At 34.2% G+C, this 22958-nt stretch overlaps 1 protein-coding gene across 1 annotated transcript in view; it reads right to left on the bottom strand.

Annotated features, from left to right (window-relative positions):
- LOC130897524 (neuronal growth regulator 1-like) overlaps window positions 1-22958 on the bottom strand; it is a 103487-nt gene that overhangs the window by 9918 nt on the left and 70611 nt on the right. The window contains exons 5-6 of the mRNA XM_057806431.1: window positions 16658-16798; window positions 4496-4709 (exon numbers count right to left, since the gene is read on the bottom strand). Coding sequence (XP_057662414.1) covers window positions 4496-4709; window positions 16658-16798 — 355 coding nt within the window. The remainder of the gene's footprint in view (window positions 1-4495; window positions 4710-16657; window positions 16799-22958) is intronic.

Raw genomic sequence — 22958 nt, 5'->3', positions numbered from 1 at the left:
ACGAACTAATAGTCAAACCCAGAGTAAAATCTAGTTCATCTTTGTATTGTATCACATAACGATGACCAAATTGACCGTGTTTACTATTGATGACTGCCAAATAAATATTGAATAACGTGGCGTCTTCAAACTTCGAACATATGCTGTATAGATTGTGTACTTTTTAATACAAGCAACTACCGTCATCTCTAGGTCAGGCCAAGTACTTCTGGGACATCCTAGTAGTGAATGAACCGTGTCAATAACACCAGCAAAAAAAAAACAAACAAAGAATCAAATTAAATGTTTTTCAACTTCATTGCCATGTCAATATTTTGTTATCGTTCGAAATTTCGGTTGACAAAAAATTTCGTCTCAGTTTTTTCGTTGAAATGACATTAACAAGTTCCTGCATTTCATAGCAATTCTTTTGTTTTTAATTCCTCTCTGGGAACGAAGCAAATGTGTACACCCAACATCGAGCCTTCTTTTTGAAGCTTATATAAACACACATTGCTACTACTCAAGAATAAAGCAAACTTTAACGTTAGAACAGAATAAGATGTGTATTGTCTGGAAAAAAGGACAAAGCGAGAATTGAAGGGACATCGAGATGTACACTTCAAAGAATCACGAAGCTCGGATCGAACAATGGAAGCGCACAAGCCTTTTGATTTCCTAGAAAGTTTATCTCTTCTACACAGCTTCCATGCGTTGGAAAACAATGGTTGGAAAGTATGTATGGGTGTTGTATTAATTTGCATTTTAATAGAATTTTCACAGAAGGATACGGTACGTTAAATAACGAATAAATTGGATTATATTGATGTTTAAATTTATATCAAGGTAAAAATCAGCGAGTTCCATCAACGTACTTTACCAATAATTACGAAATAATAATTTATGAAACTAAATTTTCGTTATATCGACAAGATAGGTGGAAAACTGAAACATACAGGGCATTTCAAATATTACGTAAGAAGATTTACTACAATTATATACATCTCCATGTCAGCAAAAATAACCAAAGCTTTTACTTCACCTCCAATACATTTTTCTCTTTTGATATATTCGTTTTTTTCATTGATACATGAGCAGCAGATATAATTGTAGATATGAAAGAATGGACTTATTCATTTGGACAAACTTTTGAATGCATTTGAATCAATTACAGAAGTATTGTTCCCCTCCAAATCATGTGATTTGAACACATCAACCTCGCAATTTAATTTTGATCTGAGGTAATGAGGAGAAACCATTGGACTGTACGCCGAATGACCCATCAATTCGATGTTTTGACTGTTCAAAAACGTTTCCTTTTGAACTGATGAGAGGGAGCTCGCATTGTCGTGGTGGAAAATGATTTGTCTTCTGCGATTGTTCTCCCGAACACTTCTGGCAAACAAATGCTGGTTTGCTATTCAGGATTGACCATTCTAGTTGCCCTAATGGAACGGTGACATGTTATTCCATGAAAAACAGGCGACCATTTGCTTCAAAGTCTATATTTTCTGTGTTTAATCCTTGCTGTTGTGAGGTTTATGTCGTCTTCTTCTTATATCTTGGAAATTGAAGCTGGTTGTATAATTTGTGTTTTTTCTTGAGGCTTACAAGCCAAGATTCCAGTCCAACGAATACAGAAACGTCATTAAACGTCTAAATTGAGGTTTTTTTTGACAAAATATTTTCTAATATTTCTAATACTCATACTCAGAATACTTTCATCACTTCCATTGGAAAATAAACGTAGTAAAATAGATTCCTTCTTAGTCACTGCTTGCAATTCTTGTTCAAATTTGCTTGTAATTTATATTTGGACCACATTTCTGGAACTTTTGTATTTGTATGAGATTTAATATTTTTTGGTATAATTTGATACATTTTAAACAATTCAACTTTGGCGAAATTGGATCAATGATAACGCAAATTTTAATTTCCCTTGCTTTGCTTAACAAGTCAAATTGTCAATCCTATCGAAAGAAAACAATAAATTGACCAAGAAGTGGTCAGTTTTCTGTTTCCATAGTTTACCATCGTTACGCAGTTCCGGAAATGGAACGTGCACATCCGATAAAGATGACCGATTCATTGTGAGCACATAACTGAGAAATCGGGCACCCACAGGTGCTCAAGTCCACCAAGAGCTCGCAGAAACGCGAGGAGGAGCTGAATAATCAGAAGAACACTTAAGATAGCTAACATTTAGTCAAAAAGGTTTCAAATTGACCGTGTCTGCGTGGAGGCGATAGAAGAGGACGAGTCTACAAAGGAGTGGCTTTTGGAGGAGGTTTCTAGATGGAATGGAACCAAAAACCGAGTTGGTTTTCATTGAAACTGTAGGTGAACTGAGGGGATTAATGACGAATCGATAAATAGAAGAAATTTAAGAGGATCACCCTAGTTCCATCGGCGATAACTTCATTCCAGCTGCAGGTTCTGTACGGTAATATTTACAGGATGTCGAAATTTCCACAATGAATTGGCCTAAATCGTATCATTTATCTACCTTCGAAACTTGACCTCAAAACGGTCCTTACTGAAGAATTGGGTAGCATCGAACAAGATCCAGTGAATAAACTTTTTAGATCCATGAAAAAGCGATTGGAAATGTTGTTAGATCCAGGGAAAGAAACACTGAATATTGATAAGTTGATTTCAAATAAATTATTATTCTGACGAATTTAAGCTTGTAATTTATTTATTATTACTGAAAAAATTCCTTAATAACAAGTTAAGATTAATGGTTTTAATCAGAAAAAGAATGGGAGCTACAGATTTTTCTCTAGAGACTTTTGATCGCGAGAGTGCGACTTGAGACGTATCTTTCGCTCCCAAGTGTAATTCAGTTTTTTTATGTGAAATAACAAAATTGATAAATGTAAATATTGGGCAATCATTCAATAATTTGCAGTTTAGTTTTATCCAACATCGATTTACTTATCAAATGAATATCTTTCTGTTCCGTTCGTCCGATTTGAATGAACTTGTACTAACAAGTTAAGATTAATGGTTATAATCAGAAAAATAATGGGAGCTACAAATTTTTCTCTAGAGACTTTTGATCGCGGTAGTTCGACTTAAGTCGTTATTTTTGCTCCCGAGTGTAATTCAGTTTTTTTTGTAACAAATAACAAACTTGATAAATGTAAATATTGGGCAATCATTCAATAATTTGCGGTTTAGATTTAACCAACATCGATTTACTTATCAAGTGAATATCTTTCTGTCCCGTTCGTCCGACTTGTATGAAGAAACCGGATATCGAACTCTAAATAAAGAATAGCTTTTAGCAAAATCCATTTATTGTAATTTGCGCAGCTGTCAGAAATGATGCATATCCGTCGCGGCTAATATTGAATGTTTGAATGACAGCGTTACACCCGTGTTCATGTCACGACTAATTTTGTTAGGTTATGAGTGGCCGCGTTTTATATTTCGTTTGTTTTTATCTTTTTTTTTACCTTCATATATTTTTGACAGTTTTCGCTCGCGTTTCGGTCGGAATGTAATTGGAATTCGCCCGATTAGAAAAACAAAAACATGATCGATGATGCGCGTAAACAATGAAGAAATAATTAATGCAGGTATGATGGTATGGATCAACAAAGATCCGCGTTTCATGAAAAATAGTATGTTTTCATACAGAGGGATGAATTTCTTTAAACGATAATTTATCATGAAAATACTCATAGAATATCAACGATCAGATTCGTACAAAAATTGGATGGTAAAAATCAATGGACAATTTGTATAATATCAAAATTGGCAATACAAATTTTCAATTATACGAGGGTGTCTCAAAAGTTTTGGACAAAGCATTATTTCCATAATCATTAAGGGTTGAATCTGGTAAATACACTGCAAGTTAAACATTTTTTCTTCAAACAATAATACGTGATATTCTCCTGATTCATTTTTGAAGATAAGTGATGAATTTCATTCCATGACTAACAAAACAAATCGCCGCAATCACTTTTACGGCAGATGATATCGTCTTCACCCCTAGCTTGATTATTATTTGGTTTCAGGGATGTAGTAGAGGATCCGTGTTTCATTTACCATCATGACTTTTGATTAACCCACGTCATTGAAGCCGAAAAAATGTTCATTTAAATATACTTTTGGCCTAATGTGAGCAAAATCCTTCAATCATTATATAGGAAATAGATATGCCAATAATCCCTTCCATCTATCTAGTTTTTCTATTTTTAAGGAAATTTTTAAAACAATTCAGTGATACGATTTTAAAACAGACATTAAGCATTCAAGATACCTGAAAGTTCATTAAGGATCTCTCAACGCATGCCTAAGTATGTTATATTCAGCTTGAGATCGAAAAATTTCCAAATAACCCTCGTATTTACTAATAAAACCATGCTTGTTTTTTCGAAATATACCAATATGTGTTCAAGTCCCTGTATAATATTATCTCGGAACGTTTATTTCAATTTTCAGACTATATAATGGAAATTTATTTTGACATGAATTGAATAATTTGTCAAAAACTACATTTTACCTTCAGATACAAAGACGTATATAGACGCCGGCTCCGTATTAGATGCAGAGCATGTATAATTTCCGGAATCCGCGTCGTTCGTATCTCTGATGGTCAATCTGCTTTGCGTTCTTGGTCCCGGAACTGTTTCCACAGAGATACCGCCCCTAGCTGTATCATAGTTGATCATGTGATCGTTGTGGTACCAAAATACGTACTGCGGAGGAGTTGGACTCTGAAAATAATTTAATTTATTCAATTACGAACGAAATAGATGGTGCTAATATCGTACTTCAATTCTTGAATTATTGAAAATTCAAACATTTTGTAGGTAGTTTAAACATTTCAGTAAGACCGTGACGTCTTGGGAAAAATAAATACTGAACATATGAAATTCGAATATACCAATTAAATATTTGACTTTCTGACATTATTTCATATCAAGAATGAAATAAACAAAAAAATTAGTACTTCATTTGAACCGAAATTGTAAGTAAGTGTACGTAGGGTGGTTTTAGCCTGATATAGAAAAAAAGATTGAATTACGCTTTTTATTTTTCTACGCCTAATAAAACATTTTTTTATGAACGTAAGAAAAATATTGTATGCAACTCGTGCAAAAAGTGTTTATTGCACTTGACATGTTGTCTAACTCGGCGTAAGAAGTCACGTTGCGTTTAATAGACACTTAGTTTTTTACTTGTTGCGTTTATCACACGTAGTCATATCAGGTGAATATGGTTGCTGTTTCATTACCAGAAATTTGTCAATGTTGATTTGAAGCAGGAAGAAATTTACTTAAGTTTTGATTCATTCTAAATGTACACAATTGTTGTAGTTGCAAATATTCGTTTTTTTAGCTATTAATCGAATCGACTTCAACTGAAAATTAATCATTCACATTAGAATTACTCCATTTCGGAATTTTATCCAACCAGTAATGCGAGAAACTTTTGACGGTCGGTGTCCCAATGTCGAGTTCATTTGTTCAGGCCGCTATTTATCCGAAAAGGGCCCTCGTATTACTTTAGATTAATGATTCTGGTTTAATTTTACGTTGAAACTGACGCGTTGTATGTGGTTGGGTTTGGTTTATCATTAGGCCAACTTCGATAAAAACTAGATGATTTCATGTGAAACGCCGGAACAGCTTTAGTAGCAAGATTTTTTTTGCTACAAACAAAACATTTGTTTTCATTAATTGATACAATCATACTAACAGCACTACTCAATAACATATTTATAAAAAATAACTTCTGAATATATTGTAAAGGACCTTATGATCAATTTACATCTTTCTGTTACCTTTTTTTAGTTACAAGAATCAGGTAATAGCGTCTGAATTATTTTAAACAAATTGCCATCGTTATAATTAAAGGCTCAATATTTTACAATGCAAAAAAATGCACAATCACTTGCCAATTAAAATCAAATCGATATAATCTTTTCTTGCATTTCACAATAATTTGAGGGCATATTTACTGGAAAGTACCTTCTATTCTTTAAACGACTTCTATTCTAATAATAATTAATTAATTCCAGATATGCTGTATAGTGCTCTAATTATTGCTATGGATTGGTCAGATTGGTCAGATAAAAGTGACAGCCATTTAAGTGAAAGTACTCACAGTCGATCAAAAACAACAAAGTGTTGATGATTCAGAGCAGTTTTTGACCATGTTGCAAAGAGGGGTCTGTAACCACTGACTAGTTTCGACGTTATTACATCTCAACAGAGTGGTATAACAACCCTTGTTCAGGCTTGAGAACCGGACTGAAGACAACGTCAAAGAGCATCGCTATTTGGTTAATGTGAAATAGTTAAATATTTCCCAGCGAACGCAACTAGCGCCATCTTCACTTCCTATTGCGAACCACTGGTCAGGTAGAAATCTAGCGTAGTTGCCAATAATACAATGAGCCATTAGGGATGTTGATATCGACAAAAAGGTCTTCAGAGTAGATGTAATTCAATATTCGTCGAGACATTAACTAGGAAAGAAGTTGTTTTTTATTCAATGTTTAAATCGTCTTGATTTCAGTTCTGTTCTGCTTAGCAAATTTTGACGTTTCGACTACTTTTAGTCTTTATTAAAATGAAAAAAATGAAAATATATAGGGGTATATTTCCAAATTAACAACTTGAGTAAATATGGAAATTTGTCACGATGCTTGTTGACTAGAATATCAAATAGCACGAAATTGATATACATAGGAAGATTATCTTGTCAAAACTGAATTGTTTGACATAATTATAATGTTAAAGCACTCGGTAGTGGTACACGACTAGTCTGTTTACATCAATTACGTTATCCTTTGTGTGTGTCAATACCTCCTGAAAATGATATCGTATTAATCAACAGTTCTACAAATGAGCTTAACGCAGAAGATTTTGAACGAAAACTTGATATGTATGTTGGCTTAGACTGAGCTAGCCGCTTAAATTTCGGACTGGAATGGAGAAAATAAGAAGGAAATAGATAGAGAAAAACTTTAATAATCCTATAGTATAGTCTCATAATTCAAACATTGTTTCTGATATACATCGACAAGCTTCATTTTTTTCATCTTTCTTAATAATGAGGATTTCATCCCAAAAAATGATGAATTGCTAGATATACATACCTATCGATGGAGCTCTGACAAAAGGACGTGAACGTCTCAATCCTGTTATTCTATTGATGCTCTTCTTGATCAATGTATTTATGACAAAGTTTCTCAAAGGAGACGAAGCATGTCAAGCTTACCGCGTACAGTTTCAAATCTTCTTCAATTGCAGTTCGGAGGTCGTAGTCTTCTTGCAAAAACGCGGTCCCACAGGAACAATCACCCTGTTTCCATATTAGTTGTTACAGAACGTGTCGTATCGTCAACAGAGCCCGCTATAAAAATTTATTTGTTGTATTTATTCAACACTGTTGAACGATTTGGTAGCGGTAACTTCGGAAATTGTTGTCGAAATTACGCGCAGCAGCGCAGATACGACGTAACAGAAAAAACATGCTCCGTCTTAATTTTTTTCTACAGCGTTGTCAGATTTATGAGCGTTACCAAACTTATGCCGATTTTTCGAGAACGTGGCCTCTAAAAATTAAGCTTTAATACAGCAAATTTCAACTTTTTGTCGCTTGCGCTTTTCAAAAGAAATCTCCACTAAAAAATGGCTGAAACGCCTATTTTATTCCTGTATTCTTTCTATTTTGTACAAGGGTGGTTCAAACATAAACCAGAATCTTGCAATTTGTTTGATTTTCAAAAAAATCTCATGGTCACATCTTACTTACAATTTTGTAGCTTGACAAGTATTTGCCAGAAACACTTTCCTGAATAGAATCACTTCTGGACATTCCTCGAGTACAAAGTCTGTCAATTTTTGAGCATCTGTTGATAGATGTTGCCCTTCCTGTTTAGCTCTTCTTTGCTTAGCTCAAGTAAAACGTTTAAAGAATCTGCAAATCGACTTGTTGATGGTTGGTCTTGAAGCCATGGTTGCCACATATTTCACTGTTTATAAAACTTACATTTGAGAATGATTTAACTTTCAATATATCACACACTTTTACAGCTCAAAACTAAATACTGACTGTGAAACGGAAACTCAATTAAAAGTACCTATACCAATAAACGTTTTGATCAAGGAATTTCAAGGTATTAATTTTGTTGTTTTCTATACTTTTAAATGATTATGGAAATTAAATATTGTGATGCGGACATGGACTTTTATCTTTTTATTGTGATGATTTTCGCTATTCGTAATTTGTTAATAAAGATAACAGTTAACAAAAACGAATTTCCTCGTAACATAAATACGAAACCACATGGAGTGCAAAAGTGTTTATCAATTTCATCACAGTATTTCCATCGTGAGTTATTTGTTTGGGCCTATCAAGTAAACACAAGCGAATGCCATGAAAAATATTTATCCGCCAGACCATCGTACTGACCCAATTTTTCATTTCGGCACTAATCGATACTCTTAATTCTCCAGACAATAAGAAATTATTTTCATCTTCCGGGGAACAGCGCAGCTACAGCCGGAAGATGTAACAAATCTATTTTTTATTTTTGAATTTTTGTTTCCGTTATAAAACTTTTGAAATTTATTGTTTCGTATTTGTTCTAGCACATTTTTTTTGATAATAAAACAAGTTGGGAATAGTCTTCTCACTATACTAGTTTTGTTTCAACGATGTAGGGATGTGGATTGTTCGACTGAGAGACTATGAAAACAAAATTTGGATCAAAAAAATCTAAAACAATTGACATCGAAAAGAAGTTTTCTTCTTGTGAGACATCTATAGTTTCAAAATGTATCGAGCGATCCAAACAGTTGAAAATATTTACATTTTAGTTTAAATTTAAACAAATACCGAAATAGATCAGTTTTAAATTACAGGGGATTCAATTTTTTCAAAAATCTTTCTAGGCGCTAGAGAAATAAAAATAAATTAGAGCACACTAATTCACGTCTACTTTTGTCGATGTTTCGTAGACAAAAGCTTGTAAAAACTAAATAACAAACATAAAAATAACTAAATGAACATACAAATAGAATAAAATATACAATATATGAAATAATCGATTTGATTTAAATTGGCAAGTGATTGTGCATTTTTTTGCATTGTAAAATATCGAGCCCTCAACTAATTCTGAACGTGGAGTAGGTTAGTAAAGGTCATGCTGCGCGTTCCTAAGTGGACAGCCGTGCAATGATCTTTCTGAAATTGAAGAAGCATGCTCGGTCACGCTTCTCCAATTTCAGAGTAGTCCAAGTAAATATCTAATAGCTCTCCCTTTTGTAGTTTCGTTCAAATTGAGTTGTACCACACGTACCAAAGAATGGATGGGCATATCGAAGATACGATTCAATAAGGGCATAATAAACTGTTAAGTAGAGGGATAATTTCAGTTCTTTGGAATTATCATTTTAAGAAATCTATTTTATATGATAAAATTTGAGCTTAAGAAACGTGGAGACAGAGAAGATTGGAATCGCACTATGATTTAATGGTGGTCTATGGTTCTATAAAGTGCTGTGCGTCAGGTTTGCTCTTAGAGAAACTAGTATCGTCTACAAGAGGACATACTTCACCACTGATGTTTAGATAGGCGTTTATAAACAGAATAGGGTCTAGTACTAAGAATTGGGGTACTCCAAAAAGCCTTTTTTTCTACCCTTGAACTATTTTCGATGTGTCATCTTTTTCGTGGTTCCTGCATTGAATTAACATGATTAAATCAACGGAGCTGTATTTTCTCAACATGAATCGTTTCAAGAAATTTGGAAGCAATATAAAATCAGTTGACATTGATATATCGTATCTAAATCTGCACATATCTAAACATGTGGAGTAAGATCATTGAGATATCCAACCCAACCAACAGCAGGTTCTTGGTTAAAACCATGGTTAGAGCTTGGATGCAGAAAATTCTCGCACTGCATGTTTAAATGAATGGAAATTTTTTTCCATGCCATAATTTCGAAATGGATCTAAATTAACGATAATACAAAGCTGATATATCCTTTTCTAAATATCTTTTTCAATATAAACATCTTTACTTTAACCAAAATTTTGCCACATACAAGGTCTGGCTTTTAAATATCGAGACTGCGTGTCTAAAGGGTGCCCTAGACGGTTTTCAGTCACTATTATAGTATTTGTACAGTAGCGGTTTGAAACGAATGAGTTTTTTTCTCGTGGAGCAACGTATAAATCTTAAATTTCTCGTTAAATCGAAAAAAACTCCGACTGAGTGCTGTAAATTGTTGCAAGAGGACTATGGGGACAATTCTCTATCTCGTGCGCGTGTTTTTGAGTAGTGTAAGCGCTTTAGTGATGGCCGAGAGAGCACTGAAGATAACCAGCGCCCATATCGCCCCAACTCCGGAAACAGTGACCAAAATCAACCAAATTTTCAGTGCAGATCGTCGAATGAGCATCTGAATGATTGAAAAAGCTGCAAACGCCGATAAAGAAACGATTAGAAAAAGTCTGTGGCAAAAAATCTGCCTTCTGACCAAAAGCTATTGCGGCAACGGGTCTGCTTAGATTTCCTTAAAAGATCTGCTTTGATAGGGATTTGAGTCTATGGAAGCGGTAAAGCAAAAAATTACAGAGCTCTTGAAGACACTAACCAAAAAAGACTTCCAGCACTGCTTCCATCAATGGAAAAAACGTATGAAATGTAATAATTTTTATAATAAAACCCTTTTTCGTTACCAGTTCGTTATTTAATAGCCAGACCTCGTATATCTGTTTCAATGTTCCTCGAACCTCATAATAATTCATAATGATTCAAGACGCTTCACTGCGGACTAAATACCTCATTGTCGTGGTGTATAGTGCACCAAAATTCCGTAGCATAAGATTGACTCATCCCTTGTAATTTAGATGGGTGCATAAATATCAATAAGTTGAGGATGTTGTTATCATCCGGGAAGCACGAAACTCGGTTACGCTACGGATTCCAGATCGTCGAATATTTCAAATTTGTCCGGTATGTTATTGGGGATACATACGTCCTACGAGATAGTTTGATGGTATTCGGTATTTAGAAGCAGAAAGATTTTAAAGAGTTCGACATCATCCATAACTTTGATCATTATTTTTTATGTCTACGTAGGATTTTCAATCTCTGTTCATTGTTGTCAAGTAGATTTAATGCTAGCTAGTTCGGATAGTTGTTGAGTATGTTTAAGTAGCGTTTACTGAAGACACTCATTTCTTCTTTCACCGAATTCACTCGAAGATCTTTCCTGATCTCATTACTGGGCATAAGACCTTGATCGATTGTCCGTGATACTTTAGACTGAAACCTCTCTAAAATTGGCTTGTGTGAGAAGTGAGATTTGGCTGCTATCCCCCATAACTGGATTCTATAGTTTCATATTGGCTTAAAGGTAACTTTGTAAACTAATTGTTCCAGGTTAATTTTCTCTCTAGATGGATACCCAGGAACTTAACGATGTCTGTTTGTGGTTTAGCATTACTGTAGGTGTAAATCCTCCACACTTTGTGTAGGTGGTTTGGGGATAATTATGGTTCTCCAGATTCTTGTCCAGTTGTTTATTTTGATCAGACGTACGGGTTTGTGTGGTTTGCCAATATTGCTTTGTGGTCGGGAGATCATTGAATAGGTCCAAGCACCTACCGATTTTACTGGGAAAAGTTTACTTGTTTTTCTTCCACCATTCCACCATAGAATAATTTTCTTGCAAGTATGTTCGCTGCTACACAATAGCTTTTGTTCTTAAATACACAATTTATTGTGTCCACTATCCTAAACAATTGTTCGATGGTACTATTTTCTTGTCTAAATACGAATTGATGATTTTGTAGCAATGGCATGATTCTCGTTAGTAGTAATTTTCCAATAATTTGCTGAGGATAGGAAGAAGGTGAAGTCATTAGGAGGTTTCCCAGGTTCAGGGATAAGGGTGATTTTGGGAAACTTTTCCTGAGGAGGGGAAGTATCCTAGACGTATGATTGCATTAAAAATAATGGTTAGTAAGACTACATCTTTTCTAGGAAGTTCTTTGATTATTTTTCCTGTGAAGAGGTCACAACTTAAGGCTTTATATGGATAATGGCTACTTCTAATTATTGTATTCACTTCTTTTATCGTGAAGAGTTTAGACAGAGGTGACATCAGATATAGAGTTTCTGTTCCTTGCTTTATTTTATCTGTTCCGTTTTGCGAATTCAATTGCTCTTTTTTGCTTTACATGGACTCACGATATGTCTGCTTTTCAAATTGGAGGAATTCTTAAAGTGAATGGTTCTATTATCTGAAATTAGCCGAGTCTACTCAGTTTTTCAATTATTAATTTATCAAATTTGATAATCCTTCAGTTTTAAGTTTCATTTTCTTGTCAGTTTAATCAAAATTTTCTTTACGAATTTTATTAGAATCCTTTAGAGTAAAAGTGTCTAATTCCAAGTAGCTGTCTAAGTATTGAAATATTAACGTAATCAATCCGCCTATAAGAAAATTTAGCTCAATATCGTGGAATTTGATCATCAACTTTAGAAAATTTGGAATACACTGCTCAAAATAATCAAAGAAACTCTTACATTTGGAAATAGCTACGTTAATTTTATTTTGAATATTGAATAGAAAAGAAGAATAGATCACGAGTTTGGTACCACTCGATCCCTTCCCTTTTAGACTATTAGAGAGAACCTCCAAACTACAATAGAGAGCTTTTAAATATTTACTCCTAGTTTAGAAATTTTATTTCACATTTATCCACTTAGAGACGTGAAGCACAAACTTTATCCATATATCGCACGTTCAGAATTGAATTAAATTGAAAGCTCAATACTTTACAATGCAAAAAATACACAATCATCTGCCAATTGAATTCAAATCTTTTCTTTCAGCGTTTGGGATAGGATGAAGTGTAAACAGGTCTTTGAGAAGGTGTTAAATACATATAAAAGTGTCTAGAATGGACTAAACTGTAGAAAAGTGTCTAAAAGATATTCAATAAATGGACAAAAGTATCTGGAATGTTGTAAAGTGTTGAAAAAGTGTCTAGGAAGCTTTTATTTGATTAAAAAAGTATTTGAGATGGAAAACAGTGTAAGAAATGTTAACAACAATTATAATTCAATAATAAAGTATGTGGGATGTGGTAGAATGTTAAAAATTATATAGGAAGCTTTTATTGAATAAAAAAAGTGTTTGAGATGTAGTAAAGTGTAAATATGTGTCTAGGAAAACTTCAATTAAAAAAAAACGTGTCTGGGATGGAATAAAGTGTGAAAAGGTGCCTGATAAGGGGTTATATAAATATAAAAGTGTCTAGAACGGATTAAACTGCGAAAAAAATGTCTAAAACATTTCCAATCAATAAAAAAAGTGTCTGAGATGTTAAAAAAGTGTCTAGGAGGCTTTTGTTTGTATGAAAACTGAAATAGATTTTGTATAGAACATAAAATTGAAACTTTTGATGACAAAAATAACAGCTGTATGTTGAGAGCTTGAGATTAAAGATTTTCAAAATGTTATATGGTTGTGTTGATAGTTGCATTTCGATTTTGTAGTAATATAAATTTGGGAGTTGCATACCTAATTTTTACCGTCGTTGATAGGACTATAAATGTAGTTTCGGGAAGCTTATCTAATACCCCACTTTGATCAATAAGTGGTTGTCATAATGTACCTGCCAGGAATTTCATCCGAGTCTGGCACCGAATTCAACGTTTAAATCCATCATACTACAAGGAGAAATGTCTAGACGACGAGGAGCTTATTAAGAGATTATGCTCATTATGCTGAGGCATTCAGCTGCAATTTGTAAATTGAGAGAACTTGCACACATTGAGTTGTATGGAGGGTGTTTGTACAGTATACCAACTAAATGATGAATTTTATTCCAATAGAAAAAAAAATTCTCATTAATAATTAAGGAGAATCAAAAATGATTTCAACTATATACTAAGCGTTTCTATATCATTTTTTTATAGTGGACTTCTTTGTATAGTCTATTTTTATGAATTAGAGAGTAATAAAATGATGAGGCGTTCGAAACCCTTAGGCGTATCACTAGGTTTATGTTAATTAATGCTATCAAAGTCTAGTTGAGATGTTTCTATTTTCAAAAACGTAAAAATTGAAATGATATACAATCAAGTAAGCATTTAGAACATTATAGAAAGTTATGTTGCTTTCCTTTTATAGCCAAAGATATTTTAAAATGAAAAGTTTTTAAACCATTTTATGTAAGTTGCATGTTGGAGGAAAGCTTCTCGGAATTAAATACTAATTTCAGATGCCTTGACGAAGTTTTATTTTAATTTTGATTTGTAAACTAGGAATTAATTACTGCTTGGAGGACTAATTTCGAAATTACAGTCAGATCTTTAATTACGGTGAAATATTTTTGAAATATTACTTTTTGTCTCTATGAAAGTTGAGTTTTCTTGTATGCCGAGCTTCGAAGTTTTTTTTTATTTCAAAGCTTCATAAGAGAGAATTGGGGTCAACGAAGATTGGAGGTTTGTTAATTATTCATAACCATAACAGCTTTTCATTATATAATGCTCCACTGCGGTCTAATGATTTTTTACGATTACGCAGAAATGACAAAATTTATTCAAAGGTGGTCATCAATTTCAATTTGTTTCAGTTCAATAATTGCAATTCACATTCATATGAAACATTTGGAATACATACTGGTAGCTCGCACCAGGAGGCGGAGCACGGGAGATGCCTGTGGATATCAATCTTGAAATTCTGCAAGGAAAAGACATGCCTTGGGAGCTGATTCCACAAGCTTGCACTTCTCCAAAGAAAGGAGTAACAATATATTGATGTTCTGGGCGTCTGTAGGCGAAATCGATGCTCATAAGCCGCGTCTACTTGTCCAGTAGGTCTTGTAGATACGCGAGATTATGTTGGACAGCTCGGAAGAGTATCGATAAAACATAGTGAGATCCGCGACCTTTCTTCATTATCTAAGCTGTCCAAGTTAACTGGTTAACTTTGGATCACCTCTAAGTCGACTTGCGTCGATCATTCTCATGGTATACCGAGCTCCAAATGTGCAAGCAATACTCTGAGATGAATGGATTTCGGCCTAGTAGAGGATTAGAAGCTGTTGCAGAGTATATACCTTTTGGTCTTGAATTAGGCTCTAAATTTGTGTGAAACTGCCTTAGCTGACTATACCAGGACATTTTTCTCCAAGTTTAAACAGCCAATAAGGGATGATAATGACATTTTATGTCCATACAAGAACTAATTTCGAACTGCAAAGTAAACTTTATTTGTAAAAACAGCATCCTGGATCTCTGCTGCATTAAACTCAATCGGATTACTTCCATCCTACTTAAGAATGGTGGGTTTTGATGCTGGTGAACTGTTGCTGATTGGAACGATGATACTAGTGTGCAGCTATGGATCTAGTTTGTATTTTTGTCGACTAGATCGTTGATATATAAAAGAAAGAGAGTAGGTGACAAGATCGATAGTGACTTGAATGGATCAGTCTTTGAGAAAGCTTCTTAGCCAGTTGATGAGCTAGGACGACAAACCCTCTTCTTTCATTTGCATACCAAACTCTGCCTGGGGCCTTCGATATGTCCAGTGCGATCGCTCTAGATTCCTCAGTACAACTGCAATGTTTAATGATGATACTGCCATTTTGATCATTGGAAAATACCACCAAGAAGTTGATATGAAATTACAAACATACCATAGATATGGGATCTACTGAATGGCCACCAAGCTCTCCAGAGATGAATCCTTTTACGTAAATAGGTGAATAACAAAGCTTAAAGACCAAACCAAAGACCAAAAATAAAGAATAAAAACTTTACATTTGGCAACTCTACACACCATGATGTATGGATTTGGGGTTACGTATACACAGCGACCCAAAGGATATGCGGTACTGGAGAATCCAGTGTTTGCAGCTAATTCATAAATCCCACTCCTTTTAAACATGTGGAATGACTTTGAAAACCAGAGATTTTCGTCTTCTATTTCATACTCTTCCAGGTATAATGCTCTGGAGATTCCTTGGTGTTTCACGCTTCGAGGGAATGTGGAGGTTTCGTTCTCTGTGCGATAAAATCTGCACGACGCATTATTTAATAAGTCTAGCATCGATAGAACTTCTGTTAGTCTTCTCAGATTGTTCTTCCCTGTCTTCTCTGGCTATAGTTTCCCAGAAGAGTCTCTACCTTTGTAGGTTCTTCCAGTAATCGGTTTCACCTTCTTCTCCAATGCTTTTACCATTGTTCTGTAGCTGACACCATAGAAGAGGGGTCCCATGAAGGGCTTGTCTGCCCTAGGTTAATTTTTATTTTCCCAGATAAATATTTAGGATACTTTTGACAGAAAACATGATACTGTTGAAAATATCAAATCATCAACTCCGGAATATATATCTTGGGTTGATTATGGGAAAAAATAACACATAATGGGTAAATCACTGAAGCCTAATTCTTCTAAAGGAAATTGGAGAAGAAAAGAAGATGCTGTAATTGATTAAACTATTTCCCGATGAGGTTTCTGCGTAGATATACAGGAAAAAGAAATTGAACATTGACAAACTATGTTAACTTCTCGAAATCTGATGTTAAAGTTGATTTAGTAAAACTAGACGACAACAAGTTTCCAAATCAGGTACGAAATTTTTTATTTTCAAGACAGAAGAAGAAAATACTCACTCTTTCAATGATGCACACCAGGTCAATAATACTACCAACATCGACATGGTGTTCACCCGATCTGGTACCTTGTATGGTTGCTTCAGGAACAACTATCTGCAAGTTGACGAAATGGGATATGAGACCTTGACCAGTTGATACCTGAAAAAATTCAATCAATCGTAAATATATGTCTAATTTTAAGCTTAATTTTCCCATTTATTATTACAGAAATTAGTTTATTTTAAATTGTGTGTGTTTATAATTCAGGTGAACTCATAATTGCGTTAATGACGATAATAACAAAGTCAAAACTATGTTTTGAGGAATATGAGCAATCGATTGATTTAATTACAAAGATAGTAGTATCGTTGACAAGAACATTTGCCACATACACAGACAGAACGGCAGAATACTGTCAGGAGCTGCGCATGACTTATTTTGCTGACTTCATGTGTCGTGCGCTGCGCACTGTCCTAACATACCGACTCTTAAAGTGAGTCCATGTATTTCAGTGGTTCTGTCACGATAAGCTGAAACTACTATTACATAATTGAATAAGTCGTGTCACTGACGTTTAGTACTAACTTTGAAAATGACAGCCATTTAAGTGAAGCAATGGTTTTAAAAGTGTTATACGGACTCTGCTCCGTCGAAAACAACCATTTGCTATTAGTTTGTTGAATTTAAACCTGGTCGTCCAGACACTGATGATGGTGATGGTGAAAACATAAAAAAGTCCACAAATTGGTTATATCTAATCGTAAATTGAAATTACGTGAGACAGCTGAGGTTTTAAAGGTATCAGAAGGCAGGGTCTTTACAATTACACCATGAGTGGTTGTCGCTCAATCGGTGACAGTCAATCAAACACAACAACGTATTGATGATTGAGTAGTGTTTGGCCACGTTTAGACTTAATAAATCAGATTTTTTGTCTCTATATGTGTTAATGGATCCATCACTTCACTCCGGAATCGAAACGATCATCATATGAGTGAACTGCAGCCGGTGACCCACGTTTGAAGCTTCCAAAGGCACAACAGTGAACTGGGAAGGTTTTGGCTTTAGTATTTCAGAAATATTGTTCATCGACTATCTCCCAAAAGGAAGAGACAAGCAACAGCGAATACTAGAGTTGTTGGATAAAGACCTTATATGTCGAAGAAAAAACCACTGTTTCACCAAGACCAAGAAAATGCACAAGTCGAAGCAATGATGGTTAAATTGACTGAATTACACTAAGAATTGATTCCTAATCCACCATATAGTGCGGATCTAATCCCCAGTGACTACTGATCTCAAAAAAGAGCTCGCGGGTAAGAAATTGAGCCCAAATAGCGAAGCAATTGCTAAAACTGCTACAAGCTCGGCATCTTGAAGTTAGAGAAACGTTGGAATGATTGTATTGCTCCTAAAGGAGAAAAATTAATGAATTTTTGGCAAAAAATATGTTTTTCTCAGTTAGTTACAAGACTTAAACAAAAACATACACTGGAAAAACAGTCATTGGAGGAATAAGAAAAAGATCTCTGCTTACATGAAATATGGTTTGGTTGTTAAAAATATGAATGGATTCCTGTTGTATGTATCGAGAATCCATAATTTTTTATTTTTATTTTTTAGATAAAATTTTTTAATGCTGTATCATAAAAAAATACATACAACCCTAAATTTTCGACCCTCTACTATCAACCCCTATTTTTTATTTGTTAATTATTAACTTTAATTTTTTTGGCAAGATTTTTATTTTTTTATTCATAATTTCAATTTCCTTTTTATATCGATCAAATAATTTTCATTTTTTTGTGCAACTCTTATGTTAATTTTACTCTTATCGTAAATTTATCATCAAGTTCTAGTGCAATAATTATTTATTAATAACTGAAAAGTCAGTTTTTACTATCAAGTAAATAAAATCGTGTTGTTAGCTGCCGCCAACAACGGCCAGTATCGTACCTGTACATATTGTAATTAACATTTTCTGCAAATAGTTTTAAATAAAAACAAAAACGTATATTTAATAAATATACACGTTCTATTATTGTGGAAGGTGAGTCAACTAATGTGCAAAAAAAATGAAAGCAATAAAATCTATATACAATATTAGCTTATATATTCTGGAAACGTATAAAGAAACTACAATAAAATCGCTTATTTCGTGTATAAACATTTCCACTATTATCAAACAAAGAAATAAAACGGTTGGACAACTTGAAAAAATTGCTGTTGCCGGAGAATTACTGTCATTACTTGCGGCAAATTGTTGGTTTCCCAATGGAGACACCTGTTAGTATTGGCTATCAATCGAATATCTTTGTACGTTCCAACAATCACGTTACTAAGAGTCAATCGATTTAAGTGATCGGCTTTTCCTGACAATATCCATTCTCTTTATGAGAGGTTGAGTTCACGAGCGGTAACCGTAATACTAGAGGCGGTTATCAACTTTTTATAAAGCTAGAAACTATACTGGATGTTTGAATTAGTTCCAAAATTTCAATCTCAATATTTCAGAAGTGAAAATAATATTAATTCTGATAAGTTTTCGTTGTTTTCAGGTTCTGTTTTTACAACAATGTCTTCGTTTTCTATACCTTCACCAGAATTCTAAATATTTCCACTTTCAATCTCAAGTGAAAATATAAGCATGGACAACAAAAATTAGCTTAGGCATTGGAACAAACATTATCGTAAAAACTGGAGACAATGATATTCATAGATGTGTTTGACCAGAAACTTAGAGCATAGAGGCAACGTCGCTGATCTGATTCTTTTTCACTGATACCACCACGGCAGATGCTCTTCTGAGCTATCCAACATAATTCCACCAAGACACCAGTGTCTGTAAGACATACTCGACAGGCAGACGGGGCTTATGAACACTAAGTTCGTCTGTAGACGCCCAGAACTTCATTTAATTGAATAAGTACGAGCTTGTGGAATCATCATCCAAAGCACGTCTTTACCAAAAATTAGAAAATACACAAGTTCAAGGTCAATATACTCAGGCACCCCACAAGGCAGGTACTACTCGAACTGCTCGAGTGTAATAGGGTTTGCCATTTTGTGCTTGTTTTCCCTGTTTTCTCTGAGGCACGATGGTCCTATGTGCTCAACGGCTCCTTGGCCGCCCACAATGTAACTAGTATAAAGTATGAACCACAGAAAAAAATGAAATTGTTTCGTTTTTTTTGTATATCCCATAAATAATATGAGAAAACCATTTTCTTTCATTATTCATGAGACAAACTGTATTAGATTTTGTTTCTCAGGGTTGCTTATCCCAGGAAGTGAATTTATGAAACAAGACCAGTTCTCTTGGAATTTGAGCCAAGAAAGTTTTAGGTATTTGATAATATCCAAGTAACGGTTCCTTTTATGAACTTCAAACTGAATTAGCAGTAAGTTCATTAAGTAACCTCATATCCCAAATCCCAACAGTCCCAATAAATATCAAACTTTTCGTAATTTCATCAAGCGAATAGCGCAATTTCTACAAGTAACACGACTCGTTTCATCACTATATTAAAAACCATCAACCCTTGTCAACGTCGTCTCAATCGACTCTCAACCATCAGCTTTTGTTTTGTAGTAGAATAGCGAATTTCTGAGGCTCATAATCCCTCAAACTGGGTGATGCAATCTTCAAAAGTACAGTAAATGTGATTATCCTGAAAAATACAGGGTACCCTAATGTTAGTACAAATTTCGTTCGAACTATAATCAACTTAATGTATTTCATTCTTCAATATAATGAATATAAGTGAGTTTGTTGTTGTTGAATATCATCTAGTTAATAATATTGACTAACTTCACAAAGTTCGTTAGTGTGCCTTGATGTGTTTCATCAAATTTCCTTACTGCTTTGAAATTCACTAATCCCTGGATGCTTATAACGAAATACGTGGCTGGTGTATTTACCGAAGGATCTATTTTAAAGGATTTAGTTGGACGTTCAGCTCCTTAAATCTGGTAAAGGGTCTATTCGAAATCAAGATTCTAATAACGTTATTCATGAAAGAAGGACCGGAAACCTCGGAACGAATCAAATATATTTATACATAGCGTACTCTATCCACTATATTTGTCAGTTTCCCTGTAATGTCATGAATCATCTAGAGAGATTTCTCAATCTCTACAATGATACTTTATTGTCAAAAAATGTTTGTAATCTGTAGACAAAAGCTTGTAAAAACTGGAAAAAACAAACATAAAAATAACTAAATAAATATACAAAAACCACAATTAATGCCCTCAAATTATTACGAAATGCGGTAAAAGATGATATCGACTCGATTTCAATTGGCAAGGGATTGGGCAGTTTTTTTGCATTGTAAAATTTTGATCCCTTGACTAATTCTGAACGTGAGTAGAAGGGTGAAGATCGTTCTGAAATTGGAGAAGCGTGCTTACGAATTAGGTAAACAGATTCATTCAAAGATGAATGAGGAAGGAAGAGTCAGAATTTTTAATCTTTTAAAGAAGTCCCTGCTGCTTAGTCCGAGTAAACATCTAACTAATTTGTAGCTTGAAGATTCGCACCACACGTACCCCAAAAGAGAAGGGGGCCTATCGGAGATGCGACTTAATAAAGGCATAATAAACTGTTAAGGAGGTGGATAAGTTCAGATTTTTAGAAACTGATCTCAGTGCAAAACAGGAGGAACTCAATTTTTTATATATGTAACTCCCATTCGATAGTAGTGGAACATTTCGAGAATTTGCGAGTTTTCTATTGCAATAAATATCTTTGGCAGCTCTTATTGTCTTAAGATAAATTATTTTGTATAGTTTCACGTTTTTGAAGAAGGCACTATCCGAGAATTTCCTTAGGTGAGATAAAGATCTCTTCTTCTTTGCAAATATACGTAAACTTTTAGTGAACCAGGGTTTATTTTCCTTAATTTTAATACACCTTAGGGGGGAGGCCACATCACCAGAAAGCATGTTCCAGTCACTTGTGCTTGAAGTTTTGAAAACTTTTTTCCAAAAAGAAATGTTTAGATCTCTATACCAAACTTGGAAATTATCGGTCAAATATACCTTTCAATTTGATTATAAATGGAACATCAGAAATTGACTTTTGGTATTTAGTTATTTCTAGATATTTTCCTATCTCATATATCTCTAAATTCTCTTCTTCTGCTTTATTAAGAATCCACGTTTCACCTTCGTAGCTCACTGGTTTTATCATTGATTTGTACAGATGTAGCTTCATCTTTCTGGATCTTATTATAACATTCAGACCTCCCAATTATTCACATCCCTTTGGTATCCTTGCTTCTACATTTCCTCTGTAGTTTCTTCAATTTTCTTTCCTTCCTTGATATTGCCATTTTCGTCGTTTATGGCATTATTTCTTGTTCCCATATATTAGTTATCAAATAATTCTTATCTTCAATGCAGTTCCACTGTATTTAATTAATTTTAATTCTACTTCGTCTTATACAGGGATTCACCATTCTCAGTACTTTGGCAGGTGTAAATTATTTTTCCTTCCATTTTTATTATATTTTATTTTTTGAAACAGCCTGTATATGTTACGTGGAAATTATTGATGTTTATTTTCAATTAATGTGGTGCCTTCAGGTGGATATTGGAAGTAACATGTATGTACGTATGTACATATTGGGATATAATATACACTGCGACCCAAATAATCTACTGTGCACCCATTTACTGGAGAACCCAGTATATACAGCTGGTCCATCAATCCCACTCCTTCTCAAGTCTAGCATTTGTATAGTGAAAGATGTTTTGATTGATGTTTCATAAAGGTTAATGGAATATTTGAGGAAATTTATTCGATAAATTTGATCCCATAAACTAGTTAATTACCGAAAATTTCGGTTTTCGTTCTATTGATAATTTAGTAATATCAATTAACAAAGTTTTGTTTATGTAGTATGGAATTACGGTACGCCTATTGCAGATGGCCGACACTGAAGCGCTGCAAATGGAAAGTTTCCTAATTGTTTCCAAACACTGTTTATGAAAGTAGTTGTTTCAATTTTCCCTATATTATTAATCACTAATAACGAAAGGAGACTTGTTAACCGAAGCGCTAAAAATTTCAATCCTAGAGAAAAATAGTTGAATATGAAGAAAAAATTTTGAAAAAGTATCGAGATCTACTTCTTGTGCTACGCTAAGAAATGTCTCCTCGATTTCCTAAAATATCCACCAAAAAAACCTGGAGATTAGAGCAGTCCTGTACATTGATCTCTCTCTGTCCTCACTCTCCTCTCTCTCCTCTCTCTCCTCTCTCTCCTCTCTCTCCTCTCTCTCACTCTCTCCTCTCTCTCCTCTCTTTCCTCTC

Source organism: Diorhabda carinulata, chromosome 1 (genome assembly GCF_026250575.1).
Source record: "Diorhabda carinulata isolate Delta chromosome 1, icDioCari1.1, whole genome shotgun sequence".
In the NCBI taxonomy this organism is placed as follows: Eukaryota; Metazoa; Arthropoda; class Insecta; order Coleoptera; family Chrysomelidae; genus Diorhabda; species Diorhabda carinulata.
This window is presented reverse-complemented; position numbering and strand designations above follow the sequence as displayed.